A 13,590-nucleotide genomic window follows, 5' to 3' on the forward strand; every position below is an offset into this window, starting at 1 on the left:
AGATGTCCCGCTATTTCTTCCTTAATGATAGTTTCAAGCATTTTCCCCACTACAGATGTTAAACTAACCGGCCTATAGTTACCTGCCTTTTGTCTGCCCCCTTTTTTAAACAGAGGCGTTACATTAGCTGCTTTCCAATCCGCTGGTACCTCCCCAGAGTCCAGAGAATTTTGGTAGATTATAACGAATGCATCTGTATAACTTCCGCCATCTCTTTTATTACCCTGGGATGCATTTCATCAGGACCAGGGGACTTGTCTACCTTGAGCCCCATTAGCCTGTCCAGCACTACCCCCCCTAGTGATAGTGATTGTCTCAAGGTTCTCCCTTCCCACATTCCTGTGACCAGCAATTTCTGGCATGGTTTCTGTATCTTCCACTGTGAAGACCGAAGCAAAATAATTGTTTAAGGTCTCAGCTATTTCCACATTTCCCATTATTAAATCCCCCTTCTCATCTTCTAAGGGACCAACATTTACTTTAGTCACTCTTTTCCGTTTTATATATCTGTAAAAGCTTTTACTATCTGTTTTTATGTTTTGCGCAAGTTTACCTTCGTAATCTATCTTTCCTTTCTTTATTGCTTTCTTAGTCATTCTTTGCTGTCGTTTAAAATGTTCCCAATCTTCTATTTTCCCACTAACCTTGGCCACCTTATACGCATTGGTTTTTAATTTGATACTCTCCTTAATTTCCCTGGTTATCCACGGCTGGTTATCCCTTCTCTTACCGCCCTTCTTTTTCATTGGAATATATTTTTGTTGAGCACTATGAAAGAGCTCCTTAAAAGTCTTCCACTGTTCCTCAATTGTGCCACCGTTTAGTCTGTGTTTCCAGTCTACTTTAGCCAACTCTGCCCTCATCCCACTGTAGTCCCCTTTGTTTAAGCATAGTATGCTCGTTTGAGACACTACTTCCTGACCCTCAATCTGTATTACAAATTCAACCATACTGTGATCACTCATTCCGAGAGGATCTTTTACGAGGAGATCGTTTATTATTCCTGTCTCATTACACAGGACCAGATCTAAGATAGCTTGCTCCCTTGTAAGTTCTGTAGCATACTGTTCTAAGAAACAATCCCGTATGCATTCTATGAATTCCTCCTCCAGGCTACCCCCTGCGATTTGAGTTGACCAATCGATATGTAGGTTAAAATCCCCCATGATTACTGCCGTTCCTTTTTCACATGCCTCCATTATTTCCTTGATTATTGCCCGCCCCACCGTGAAGTTATTATTTGCGGGCCTATAAACTACGCCCACCAGTGACCTTTTCCCCTTACTATCTCTAATCTCCACCCACAATGATTCAACATTTTGTTCATTAGAGCCAATATCGTCTCTCACAACTGCCCTGATATCATCCTTTATTAACAGAGCTACCCCACCTCCTTTCCCTTCTTGTCTATCTTTCCGAATCGTCAGATACCCCTGTATGTTTAATTCCCAGTCTTGGCCACCCTGCAACCACGTTTCTGTAATGGCCACCAAATCATACCCATTTGTAATGATTTGTGCCGTCAACTCATTTACTTTATTTCGAATGCTGCGTGCGTTTAGGTAGAGTGTTTTAGTACTAGTTTTTAATCCATGATTTTTAGTTTTGACCCCTCCTGCAGCCCCTTTACATTCAGTGGCCCTTTTTGTTTTTTGCCTTGGGTTTCTCTGCCCTCCACTTTTACTCATCTCCTTTCTGTCTTTTGCTTTTGTCTCCTTTTTGTTTCCCTCTGTCTCCCTGCATTGGTTCCCATCCCCCTGCCACATTAGTTTAACTCCTCCCCAACAGCACTAGCAAACACTCCCCCTAGGACATTGGTTCCGGTCCTGCCTAGGTGCAGACCGTCCGGTTTGTACTGGTCCCACCTCCCCCAGAACCGGTTCCAATGCCCCAGGAATTTGAATCCCTCCCTGCTGCACCACTGCTCAAGCCACGTATTCATCTGAGCTATCCTGCGATTCCTACTCTGACTAGCACGTGGCACTGGTAGCAATCCTGAGATTACTACTTTTGAGGTCCTACGTTTTAATTTAGCTCCTAGCTCCTTAAATTCATCTCGTAGGACCTCATCCCTTTTTTTACCTATATCGTTGGTACCAATGTGCACCACGACAACTGGCTGTTCACCCTCCCTTTTCAGAATGTCCTGCACCCGCTCCGAGACATCCTTGACCCTTGCACCAGGGAGGCAACATACCATCCTGGAGTCTCGGTTGCGGCCGCAGTAACGCCTATCTATTCCCCTTACAATGGAATCCCCTAACACTATCGCTCTCCCACTCTTTTTCCTGCCCTCCTGTGGAGCAGAGCCAGCCACGGTGCCATGAACTTGGCTGCTGCTGCCCTCCCCTGATGAGTCATCCCGCTCAACAGTACTCAAAACGGTGCATCAGTTTTGCAGTGGGATGACCACAGGGGACCCCTGCACTACCTTCCTTGCACTGCTCTTTCTGCTGGTCTTCCATTCCCGAGCTGGCTGTGGACCCTTCACCTGCGGTATGACCAACTCACTAAACGTGCTATTTACGTCATTCTCAGCATCGTGGATGCTCCAGAGTGAATCCACCCTCGGCTCCAACTCCGCAACGCGGTCGGTCAGGAGCTGGAGGCGGATACACTTCCCGCACACGTGGTCGTCAGGGACACTGGAGTCGTCCCTGAGTTCCCACATGGTACAGGAGGAGCATAACACGTGACCGAGCTCTCCTGCCATGACTTAACCCTTAGATAGGCAACAACAATGCTAAAGTTTACTCACTGTTATAGAAGAGAAAAAAGAAAAACTACTCACCAATCACCAGCCAATCACTTACCCCCTTGGCTGTGACGTCACCTTTCTGTTTCTTTCTACTTCTTTTTTGCCTTCTCCCTGTAGCTGCACCAGCTCGCCTCTCGCCGATCCCGGGACTCACGCCTCTCCACGCACCTCCTCGACGCTGCTCCCGACTCAGCGACGCACCTCCACATGCTGCTCCCGACTTCCGCCGCGTTGGGCCTTTTGTCGGCCTCTCGCCGACCCCGGAACTCACGCCTCTCCACGCACCTCCTCTCATCCTTCTAAACTCCAGTGAATACAGGCCCAGTTGATCCGGTCTCTCCTCATATGTCAGTCCTGCCATCCCTGGAATCAGTCTGGTGAACCTTCGCTGCACTCCCTCAATAGCAAGAACGTCCTTCCTCAGATTAGGAGACCAAAACTGAACAGAATACTCACAACTGCAGTAAGACCTCCCTGCTCCTATACTCAAATCCCCTAGCTATGAAGGCCAACATACCATTTGCCTTCTTCACCGCCTGCTGTACCTGCATGCCAACTTTCAATGACTGATGTACCATGACACCCAGGTCTCGTTGCACCTCCCCTTTTCCTAATCTGCCACCATTCAGATAATATTCTGCCTTCATGTTTTTGCCACCAAAGTGGATGACCTCACATTTATCCACATTATACTGCATCTGCCATGTGTTTGCCCACTCACCTAACCTGTCCAATTCACCCTGCAGCCTTTTAGCGTCCTCCTCACAGCTCACACCGCCACCCAGCTTCGTGTCATCTCAATTCCCTCATCCAAATCATTAATGTATATTGTAAATAGCTGGGGTCCCAGCACTGAGCCCTGCGGCACCCCACTAGTCACTGCCTGCCATTCTGAAAAGGACCCGTTTATCCCGACTCACTGCTTCCTGTCTGCCAACCAATTCTCTATCCACGTCAGTACACTACCCCAATACCATGTGCTTTCATTTTGCACACCAATCTCTTGAGTGGGACCTTGTCGAAAGCCTTTTAAAAGTCCAAATACATCACATCCACTGGTTCTCCCTTGTCCACTTTACCAGTTACATCCTCAAAACATTCTAGAAGATTTGTCAAGCAGGATTGCCCTTTCATAAATCCATGCTGACTTGGACCGATTCCATCACTGCTTTCCAAATATGCTGCTATTTCATCTTTAATAATTGATTCCAACATTTTCCCCACTACCAATGTCAGGCTAACCGGTCTATAATTATCCGTTTTCTCTCTCCCTCCTTTCTTAAAAAGTGGTGTTACATTAGCTACCCTCCAGTCCATAGGAACTGATCCAGAGTCGATAGACCGTTGGAAAATGATCACCAATGCATCCACTATTTCTTCTTTCAGTACTCTGGGATTCAGACCACCAGGCCCTGGAGATTTTTCAGCCTTCAATCCCATCTATTTCCCCAACACAATTTCCTGCCTAATAAGGATTTCCTTCAATTCCTCCTTCTCACTAGACCTTCGGTCCCCTCGTATTCCTGGAAGGTTATTTGTGTCTTCCTTCGTGAGGGCAGAACCAAAGTTTAACTGATCCACAATCTCTTTGTTCATTATAAATTCACCTGAATCTGACTGCAAGGGATCTACGTTTGTTTTCACTAATCTTTTTCTCTTTGCATATCTATAGAAGTTTTTGCAGTCAGTTTTTATGTTCCCAGCAAGTTTCCTCTCATACTCTATTTTCCCCCTCCTAATTAAACCCTTTGTCCTCCTCTGCTGTATTATAAAATTCTCCTGGTCCTCAGGTTTGCTGCTTTTTCTGGCCAATTTATAAGCCTCTTCCTTGGATTTAACACTATCCTTAATTTCCCTTGTTAGCCACGGTTGAGCCACCTTCTCCGTTTTATTTTTACTCCAGACAGGGATGTGCAATTGTTGAAGTTCGTCCATGTGAATGGACGAACTTCAAATAAATTTCTCACCTGTAAATAAATGTATTCAGGGACATCGAGGGAAGGGTAAGGATTCAGGATCAGAAAAATAGAGCTAACAAAATTGCACAACAGGTCAAACAGACGACTCCTGTTCCAGTGGTTTGCTGAGTTAACTTATCCATGAGGTGATGAGAACAATATGCTTCTTCTATTTTGTGTTTTGTTCCTTCCCTTTCCTCTGGAATCCTGGCCAAGAGGTTTAGTCCCTCTTACTTCCCTGTGGAGATGCACTTGGTCTTCACATGGCTTATTCTATTGATAGTTGAGCTGAGACCAGGAGCTAACATTGGGGGACTTGCAATTGCAAACCCATGGGTAGGCTATGATGTGAGAAATGTTATTACAAGCATGCAGGGGAGAGAACTTTAGCAAAAACTCTCCCCAATCAAATAATTACATCAGATTTTATACATGATTGGGCGGAAGTGTAAGCTTGACAATTTACAAAGATAAGAAATGTCCATATATGTCTGTGACTGACAGCTGTTCAACCGTTGGCTCTGCCCATGTGACAAGTTAATGTCTACACCCATGTCTCTTCCATAACTAGAACAGAGTCTAGCACGTAGGCTTTGAAGGATGCTTTCCGTTATCTCAAATGTTTCAATTTCAAGGCCTTTACATCTCACTTTCTGTGGTTCTTCAACCACTGAATCTGAAGTCACAAGTTCAACTTATTGACCTTTGTTCTAAACTGTTAAAGCCTGCAGTTTTAACATTTTTTAGCTTACAATTGGTCAAACTTCCCGTTATGTCTTGCGATTACAAAGGCTTGTTACTGACATAGCTACATCATCCATTAAAAGGTCATTCTGACTTACACGTGATGGAATAATCACAGGTTCGCTTCACATCAAACAATGCTACTATCCTATTAGCCCCTTAAGCCAGCTCCAGATCCTCCACGTCGCAACATCAGTCTTTACTTGGCTTATTCTACTAATAATCGAGCTGAGCTCACTTTGGGGGACTTGTAATTGCAAACCCACAACCTCGCACTTTGCAGCACATTAACCATGTTACTTTCCCAGTAAACGGTAATAATTACGCAAGCTTTTCTTGTAGGAATGTACTGAAAGAAGATCGCATACCAATGGCTGAAGAATACAATGAGTACAAGCATATAAAAGCCAAACTTCGATTGTTGGAGGTACTCATCACTAAGCACGATGGCTCAAAAACTGTTTTGAGTTCTTAAAAAAAACCTTACACTGAAGACAATTTTCTTGTCCTTGCAACAACCACAGGAAATTATTCAATCCTTTCTAAAGCTCTGGATATTTCATCCTCGCATTTGTGCCATAGAAACACATGGCTGCACTTTATTAATCACTGAAGTCTCCATATTCCAACAGTGACAGCAAGAATGAACACAAGGGTTGCTGAGCAACTAATCAAAATCACTGTCACTAATGACAACAAACGTTACAAGATGCACTGATGATATTTTTGAGTAGGTAGCTTTGAGAATTTTATGAAATAGACCCTATTCTGGACAATGATAAACTCTGAATCGTTGAATTATTTCTTGGCAGGGCAGATGTTTAGGAGGGAGCCATTTATTGATGGTCTCCGTGTGAGACACCATAGCACTTTATTTGTGTCACTGGACTGAAAGAGAGTGTCATCTGCAGCCAAAAAACATCCTGCCTTTTGCTTATGTGTTTTGATGATTTCTTCAGTTTATGGCACATTGAGTGGTCAATTGCAATTTAAATACAATCAAATATTGTCATTTGTTTGATTATGGAAGGGAGAAAAAAAATTCAAAGTGAATTTACAATTATTTGGACTCCAGTGCCAATTTCTTTCATGGCCATTTAAAACCGGGTCAAATTGAAGTTTTTTTTAACCATTTTAGATCCACGTTACCTGGGATTAGCATATCTCTTCATATTGTTTACTAAAAGTGTTGTCATTTATATTTTTGGTAATTACCATGAAAACTGTTTGTAATGTTTCATAATTTACAACATTCTGAAATGGACATGTTTGCATGCATAATGTTCCTATGGCATCTTATGGGTCTATATGCCATGAAGGTATGACACTCTTAAACTATCCTCATCAATCCTGTCAGCAATCCATTGTTTATTGAAACACTGTTATGTCACAAGATAGATGAAGATGAGGAAAGCCATTTGAGCCATCTAAGCTCACGATCCAAAAAAAAACCAAGTCCCTTTATCACAATATTGTTTTAATAGATCTTTGGCTTCTTCAAATTCAACTATTCTGCACTAGTTGGTATTATCCATGAAGTATGCACTGAGCACTGCTGTATCCAAGTTGTCAATGTAAATTAGAAACACTACAGTTCCCAATCCCAATTCTTGGGATACTCCACTCAGAGCTTGCCCACTCTCCAATCACTTCCCTAACCAGTACCAGTTGCTTCTTCCTACCCTTCAGCAAATTGCTCATTCGTTGCCAGGTTTTTATCTTGAATTATGATCACTAAGTATAAGGGACAGCCTTGCATGTGAAATTTTGTCAGATGCTTTTTGGAAATCAGCTCAAGGCTTTTGACCGTCTGCTTGGTATGTCATTTCCTCAAAAAAAATCAAAGTCTTTAGTCATATGCCATATTGCTGTTCAGTAGGTTAATATTGCAAGGTAATCTTCAAGTTAACCTTGATAATTAATTCCATTATTTTATCTGGTAGGGATGTAAAACCATAGGGTTTATAGTTGCCCGAGTCTTGTTTTATCACAATAGCTTGTTTTCACTGTAGCGGGACCTCCAGTGTTCACAGAATATCCATCGGCATCGCGTAGATCTCATCCCTTTCGTTTTGAGCCCATATGTGTCTCAGGCCTTCATCTAATTGACTATGTTAATCCAACTTCATTATCTCTGATTACAGAGGATATGCTACTGAATGTTTCCCCTGTGAATAATTGGAGGAAGTAGTCATGGAGTCCATGAATTAGTTTCGCCCTGTTTTAGGCCCAGTAGCATCCTTTTCATGTTCCACCTTCTCCAACTCCCTTATTACTATGATAGTACAGCTATTGTCTTTAGAGTCTGTATCTATATGTATTTCAAAAGTGCGTTGTCCCTGTAACCCTTGTATTGATCCATCATTTGCTGTCAAAATAACAGTGAGGCTAATATTGCCGTTATTTATGCGCAAATGTTACTGCAACTTCCGGTGACGGGCAAATGCATGGTTAAACTCAAATCCAAAAGTTGCAGTCCCAGTTACCACTCTGCCATTAGTTTCACAAAAATGATACCTTGCCTCTCTGCCTCACCATTAGAATGCATTGAACGCCGTGAAGTTGCCGTATTTGCTGTACGAGCTAAACTCACCACAGAAAGTTAAGTCCCGTCCATTTCAGTCTAAGTATAATTGTAATGGCGATAAGTGTTAATTACTGCCACTCAACCTCACTGGCACTGAAGTACACAGTGGTTTGCCCCGTTCAGTCAGGTAACAGATGGCCAGTTTCTCTCTCTGCGATGCAAAACTTGCCCTGCAAAAAATGTAAAAACCTAAACATACAAGGGCAAGTCTAACTAATGGCTGATGCTATTAGATTCACTCCTTCAACAAATTATGGCCCAATGTAGTCCCACCCCAGTTCTCCTTGTAAGATTGATAGTTTGTTTTCCTTTCCTTTGGAGTATTTGGTCATTGTTTATGGTTTTATCCAGATACCTTTTAATGATATTTAAACTGAAGTAGGATATATAACTACCCACCCTCCGAAATCAATTTTCTTAAGCTTGTCCCTCATTACCTTGAAACCAGCCTTTTACTAAGTGTCTAGCTGTCTTTTGGCCCTTGGTGATGCCAAATCTTTTGTGGAACTTTAATCATTCTCTGGGTGCGAGCATATAAAGGTTGCCACTGTCCGGTCAAGGAATCATCATTTTTTAAAAAAACATTTTTTAAGAGTTAAATTCACTGACCGATCAAGGCATCATTATGCTTTTTATTTTAGTTTTGCAAAGTGTTAAATTTGAAGTCTTTTTAATGCTTATTTGACCTGAACTCATTTTGAGTTTACCTCTTTTGCAATGCTAATGAATGTACAAAAATGTTAAATCCATATACATGCATAACTAGTTTGCCAAAAATACTTGTAGCTGAATCTGAACTTCGATGTAAAATGGGAACGAACAATGAATTTCTTTGCTTGGTTCAGGCATGTTATTATCTACACTCAACTGAAGCAGCATGTTGGAAGCATTTGTTCAAAATCATATTGGCAGTGAAAGAATTTAACTCAGGTTGTATAATTTGTGCCACCATATAAAATTCCCATTTCATATTCTACCAAATTCAGAAAACAAATTTGTAAGGAATGCTTTAAATGCAGTGTTAAGTTGGCATTCTTGGTTTGAAATTTTAGAATTTTCTAAATAACTTTAAAAAATGTGAGCTTTAAGATTTTTCCCTGTTCATTGTGTCAAACTGTATATGCATGAAACAAAACCAAGTAAATTATAAGCTACTGTTTGGTTAACACAAATAATGCTGGCACTTTTTATTTCTTTGTAGGAAGCTATTTATCAAATGGTGCAGCTTTGTAAGAAGAATTATAATTAATTTAATGATACAAATCTTAAGATTGGTGTTGGAATGTAATAAATAGGATAGTAATGTCTGCATTTTATAGCCATTTAATTTTTTAGAAGTAGAATGGTTTCATAACATCGTCAAATTACTACAAAATGCTCTGTAGTTAATCATACACTGCACTGTAAATCTTTTTGAACAGTACAAATACAAATATTTTTCTAATGTATTACATTTATTTTCTTCAAATACAGCAGTTTTAAATGTTTCTTGTTAACTAGTTATAAGTAACGTGAACACTGTTGATGAACAAGTTGGAAGTGTCAAATATTGTATTTCTATTTTGCAAGATAAAGTCATGCTGCAACTGTAACCTTCATGCTTGTTCCAATAGTTGTAGTTTATCCAGGTTAAATATTTATGTTTTAGAACACTAAAATAAGCTGACATCTTTGCTTTGCAAGAGTACATTAACATCAATTGTGTTTTCTTTTAAAGCAAAGCATTACTATATAATTCTTAAAGCAGGAACTTGTGTTTATTAGCTTTGTTAGAACTTTGCAGCAACTTTACAAAATATCTCACAAAAAGAAACAGACATTTACATATTCCGTAAAACGAATGTTTCAGTAAATAAATCAACCAACGGTAAGCTTTTGGTGAAAAGCTGCATAATATGCGTGATTTCAAGAGGAAAGAATTGAAATAACACAAAATGAAATCTATATTAATGTCAGGAGTGTGGAAATTGTACACTGTTCAGTTAACGTCCAACACTAATATTGCAAGTCTTGCAGCTAGGATCTTTTTTTGCATTTGCGGTGGACAAACTCATCAGCTGATGGCCACTGATCTCAGCCACGCTACCAAGAGAGAGATCCACTGGGTCAGTGTAGATAATTTCTAAAATAGCATCCTGGGCATGATGATAAACCAGCCTACTATCCTCCTCAGTGCATGTCAGGAATTTGTTGTCTGCAATATTTAGCTGAGGAAGTCGCTGCTTGCAGAATTCATCTCCTTCTGATCCCACAGGCGCAATAACAAGAATGACATAGTGGTAGGCCGTATACATACAGTAAAAGTCACCAAAATAGAGGTTGGTGTTCTGGTTGAAGAGTTCGCTGGCAGGGATCTGATAGCGCTGTCTCCCGTAAGGTGAATCATGCGGAGGTTTACCAGTGTTGAATTCAGTGTTGCAGCTAAAGAAGATGCCTTCCAGTTTCCCACTGATGGGAGAACCGTGACTGCCGCTGTTATCCTTGATGGAAGATTGCATCATTTTCCCTTGTTGCTCCCTAGAACAGTAATTGTTATTTATCAGGAATGTTGAAACATAGAAAAATAGGTGCAGGAGTAGGCCATTCGAGCCTGCACCGCCATTCAACAAGATCATTCCTTCAGTACCCCTTTCCTGCTTTCTCTCCATACCCCTTGATCCCCTTAACCGTAAGAGCTATATCTAACTCCCTCTTGAATATATCCAGTGAATTGGCATCAACAACTCTCTGCGGCAGGGAATTCCACAGGTTAACAACTCTCTGAGTGAAGAAGTTTCCCCTCATCTCAGTCCTAAATGGCTTACCCCTTATCCTTAGAATATGTCCCCTGGTTCTGGACTTCCCCAACATCGGGAACATTCTTCCTGCATCTAATCTGTCCAGTCCTGTCAGAATCTTATATGTTTCTATGAGATCCCCTCTCTTCCTTCTAAACTCCAATGAATAAAAGCCCAATTGATCCAGTCTCTCCTCATATGACAGCCCAGCCATCCCTGGAATCAGTCTGGTGAACCTTCGCTGCACTCCCTCAATAGCAAGAACGTCCTTCCTCAGACTAGGAGACCAAAACTGAACACAATATTCCAGGTGAGGCCTCACTAAGGCCCTGTACAACTGCAGTAAGACCTCCATGCTTCTATATTCAAATCCCCTAGCTATGAAGGCCAACATACCATTTGCCTTCTTTACCACCTGCGTGCCCACTTTCAGTGACTGATGAACCATGACACCCAGGTCTCGTTGCACCTCCCCTTTTCCTAGTCTGCCGCCATTCAGATAATATTCTGCCTTCATGTTTTTGCCCCCAAAATGGATAACCTCACATTTATCCACATCATACTACATCTGCCATGCATTTGCCCACTCACCTAACCTGTCCAAGTCACCCTGCAGCCTCTTAGGGTCCTCCTCACAGCTCACACCGCCACCCAGTTTCGTGTCATCTGCAAACTTGGAGATATTACATTCTATTTATTCATCCAAATCGTTAATGTATATTGTAAAGAGCTGGGGTCCCAGCACTGAGCCCTGCGACACTCCACTAGTTACTGCCTGCCATTCTGAAAAGAACCCGTTTATCCCGACTCTCTGCTTCCTGTCTGCCAATCAGTTCCCTATCCACGTCAGTATATTACCCCCAATACCATGTGCTTTGATTTTGCACAACAATCTCTTGAGCACTGCTGCTTATTACAGGTTTGGATTACTAACCGCCAAAACTTACAACAATGCTAGAATACATTTTTGTTTGTCTTTTTTGTTACTAAAGCAGAAAAAGAAACAGAATTGTTAGTGCAAGTCAGACTAGACCAATGTATCTTTTGACACACACACCAACACACAATCTACATATTTTTAGTTACATCTTTACTGCACTTTTGATCTACCAATTATTAGTATTATACAGTAATGTAAAAATTCTCAATCCTGGCTCTAGCCACTTTCCCATTGAGCGGACATGTTGCTGTTTTGTAGCAAGCAGTATAGAAGATTGCACTAATGTATTTTGACTTATCAGGACAGCAGAGCATGTGCAGCCAATGGCTGCAAAGGTTCACCTGGTAAAACAATGCCACAATCATAATGCTATGCCAGAATCCTGGACCACATCTGCATCATGAGTTTCCAGATTGGCTGGTTGGAAACTTGTCAGCTGAATCTTCCCTGTGGGGAAACTAGTGAGCTGCCCGTGAAGACACAATTATTCAGATTGAGACCCAATTTTGAGTATGTGCAGAGAGGAAACAGCTTCTTTCATAGCCAAATCCCAGCTGAGGCCTTGATCTGGTAATTAAAAGTGATTATTCCTGTGGGTTAAATGAGATTAGGCAGTAATCATTTAACTCTAGAAATTTAAAGCTACATATTGGAATTTCCGTGTGAAGTGCATCAAATTTCTGAATGAGCAATAAACAGCTTACACATCATATTACATGCCTCACTTATGAACATAAAGGAGGGGGGCAGCAAAAGATCCTGAGATCCAACAAACCCGTCCCATCAACTCCCTAAAACAATCAAGCGAGCTCCAGCCCACAGTCGCCCCTCACGTATCATAATCTCAGCTAATTAGCAACATATACAGTAAAACCTGTACAAACAGACAGATTATAATCGACTTTGATACACTTTGAAATTACAAACTACGAGCAGGTGAGTAAGTGCAAGTGAGCAACGGGTGAAATAATGGCTTTTGTGCAATGGAGATTTCTTCACCCAGCATCCATAGTGGTAGAGAAACTGTATTCTCTCTGGGATTGAATGTTTGCACTGCTCTATCCCAGGCTGTTATGGGTGCTGGGTTCCACGAAAGCTGAGAACGGTAGTACTCTTGCAAAATGGGGCATGGATTGCTGGAACACTACCTCTAGATTATTTATGTGCCAATCAGTGTGCCACCCACCCCCCCCAATTGACATCACCGACCACTGCCACAGAGAACCATGACTGCATGGCATGCAATCAGGAGGGCAGGCCAGGGGGCGCCCAAGCATGGGGGGGGGGGGGGGGGGGGGCGCAACTCTGAACATACCAAGGACAGGGCTCTGACATCGGGCCAGGAAGAGATGGGGAATGGGAGCTCACCGAGCGAAAGATGAGCAGGGGACTAGGAGCCAGGAGAATGGGGGTAGGGCAGCATCATTCGCTGCAGAGCCATGAGCAGCAGCATCAACATGGAGTGGGAGCAGCACAGAAGGAGATGTCAGTAAAGTGAAAAAACACAGGGGAAGGGGAGGAGGAAGGTTCTTAAGCTGGGGACTATTCGCCTGTGAGGAAAAAAATACTTTCCTCCCTATTCATTTCCATTAAACTATCTAACCAGACTGTCTCCAATTGGTTCATTATTTTAAAAACTTTAATCATATCCTATCTAAGGCTACATTTCTCTCAGATAAATAACACTTGGAAGCTATCCTCACAACTAAGAGCTCCAAGACTTGGTCTGCGCCTGGTCACATGCCAGAGCTCCCAATCGTTCACTGAGCACAAGGAGCAAAGCTGGACACAGTTAGGGGCGGGGGCGAATTAGTCCTCATTGTGCC

At 42.1% G+C, this 13,590-nt stretch overlaps 2 protein-coding genes across 7 annotated transcripts in view; one reads left to right on the top strand and one right to left on the bottom strand.

Moving 5' to 3' along the window:
- Positions 1-9,485, top strand: part of fam13c (family with sequence similarity 13 member C) — a 155,794-nt gene extending 146,309 nt beyond the window's left edge. Inside the window, exon 16 of the mRNA XM_070876865.1 lies at positions 5,803-9,485. Coding sequence (XP_070732966.1) covers positions 5,803-5,935 — 133 coding nt within the window. The 3' untranslated portion in view covers positions 5,936-9,485. The remainder of the gene's footprint in view (positions 1-5,802) is intronic.
- Positions 9,355-13,590, bottom strand: part of phyhiplb (phytanoyl-CoA 2-hydroxylase interacting protein-like b) — a 107,063-nt gene continuing 102,827 nt past the window's right edge. For all 6 annotated transcript variants that reach the window (XM_070876866.1, XM_070876870.1, XM_070876867.1 and 3 more), the window contains exon 6: positions 9,355-10,564. In XM_070876866.1, the coding sequence (XP_070732967.1) occupies positions 10,030-10,564 (535 nt within the window). In that variant the 3' untranslated portion in view covers positions 9,355-10,029. The remainder of the gene's footprint in view (positions 10,565-13,590) is intronic.

The sequence above is a fragment of the Pristiophorus japonicus genome, chromosome 3 (genome assembly GCF_044704955.1).
Source record: "Pristiophorus japonicus isolate sPriJap1 chromosome 3, sPriJap1.hap1, whole genome shotgun sequence".
Lineage (NCBI taxonomy): Eukaryota > Metazoa > Chordata > Chondrichthyes > Pristiophoridae > Pristiophorus > Pristiophorus japonicus.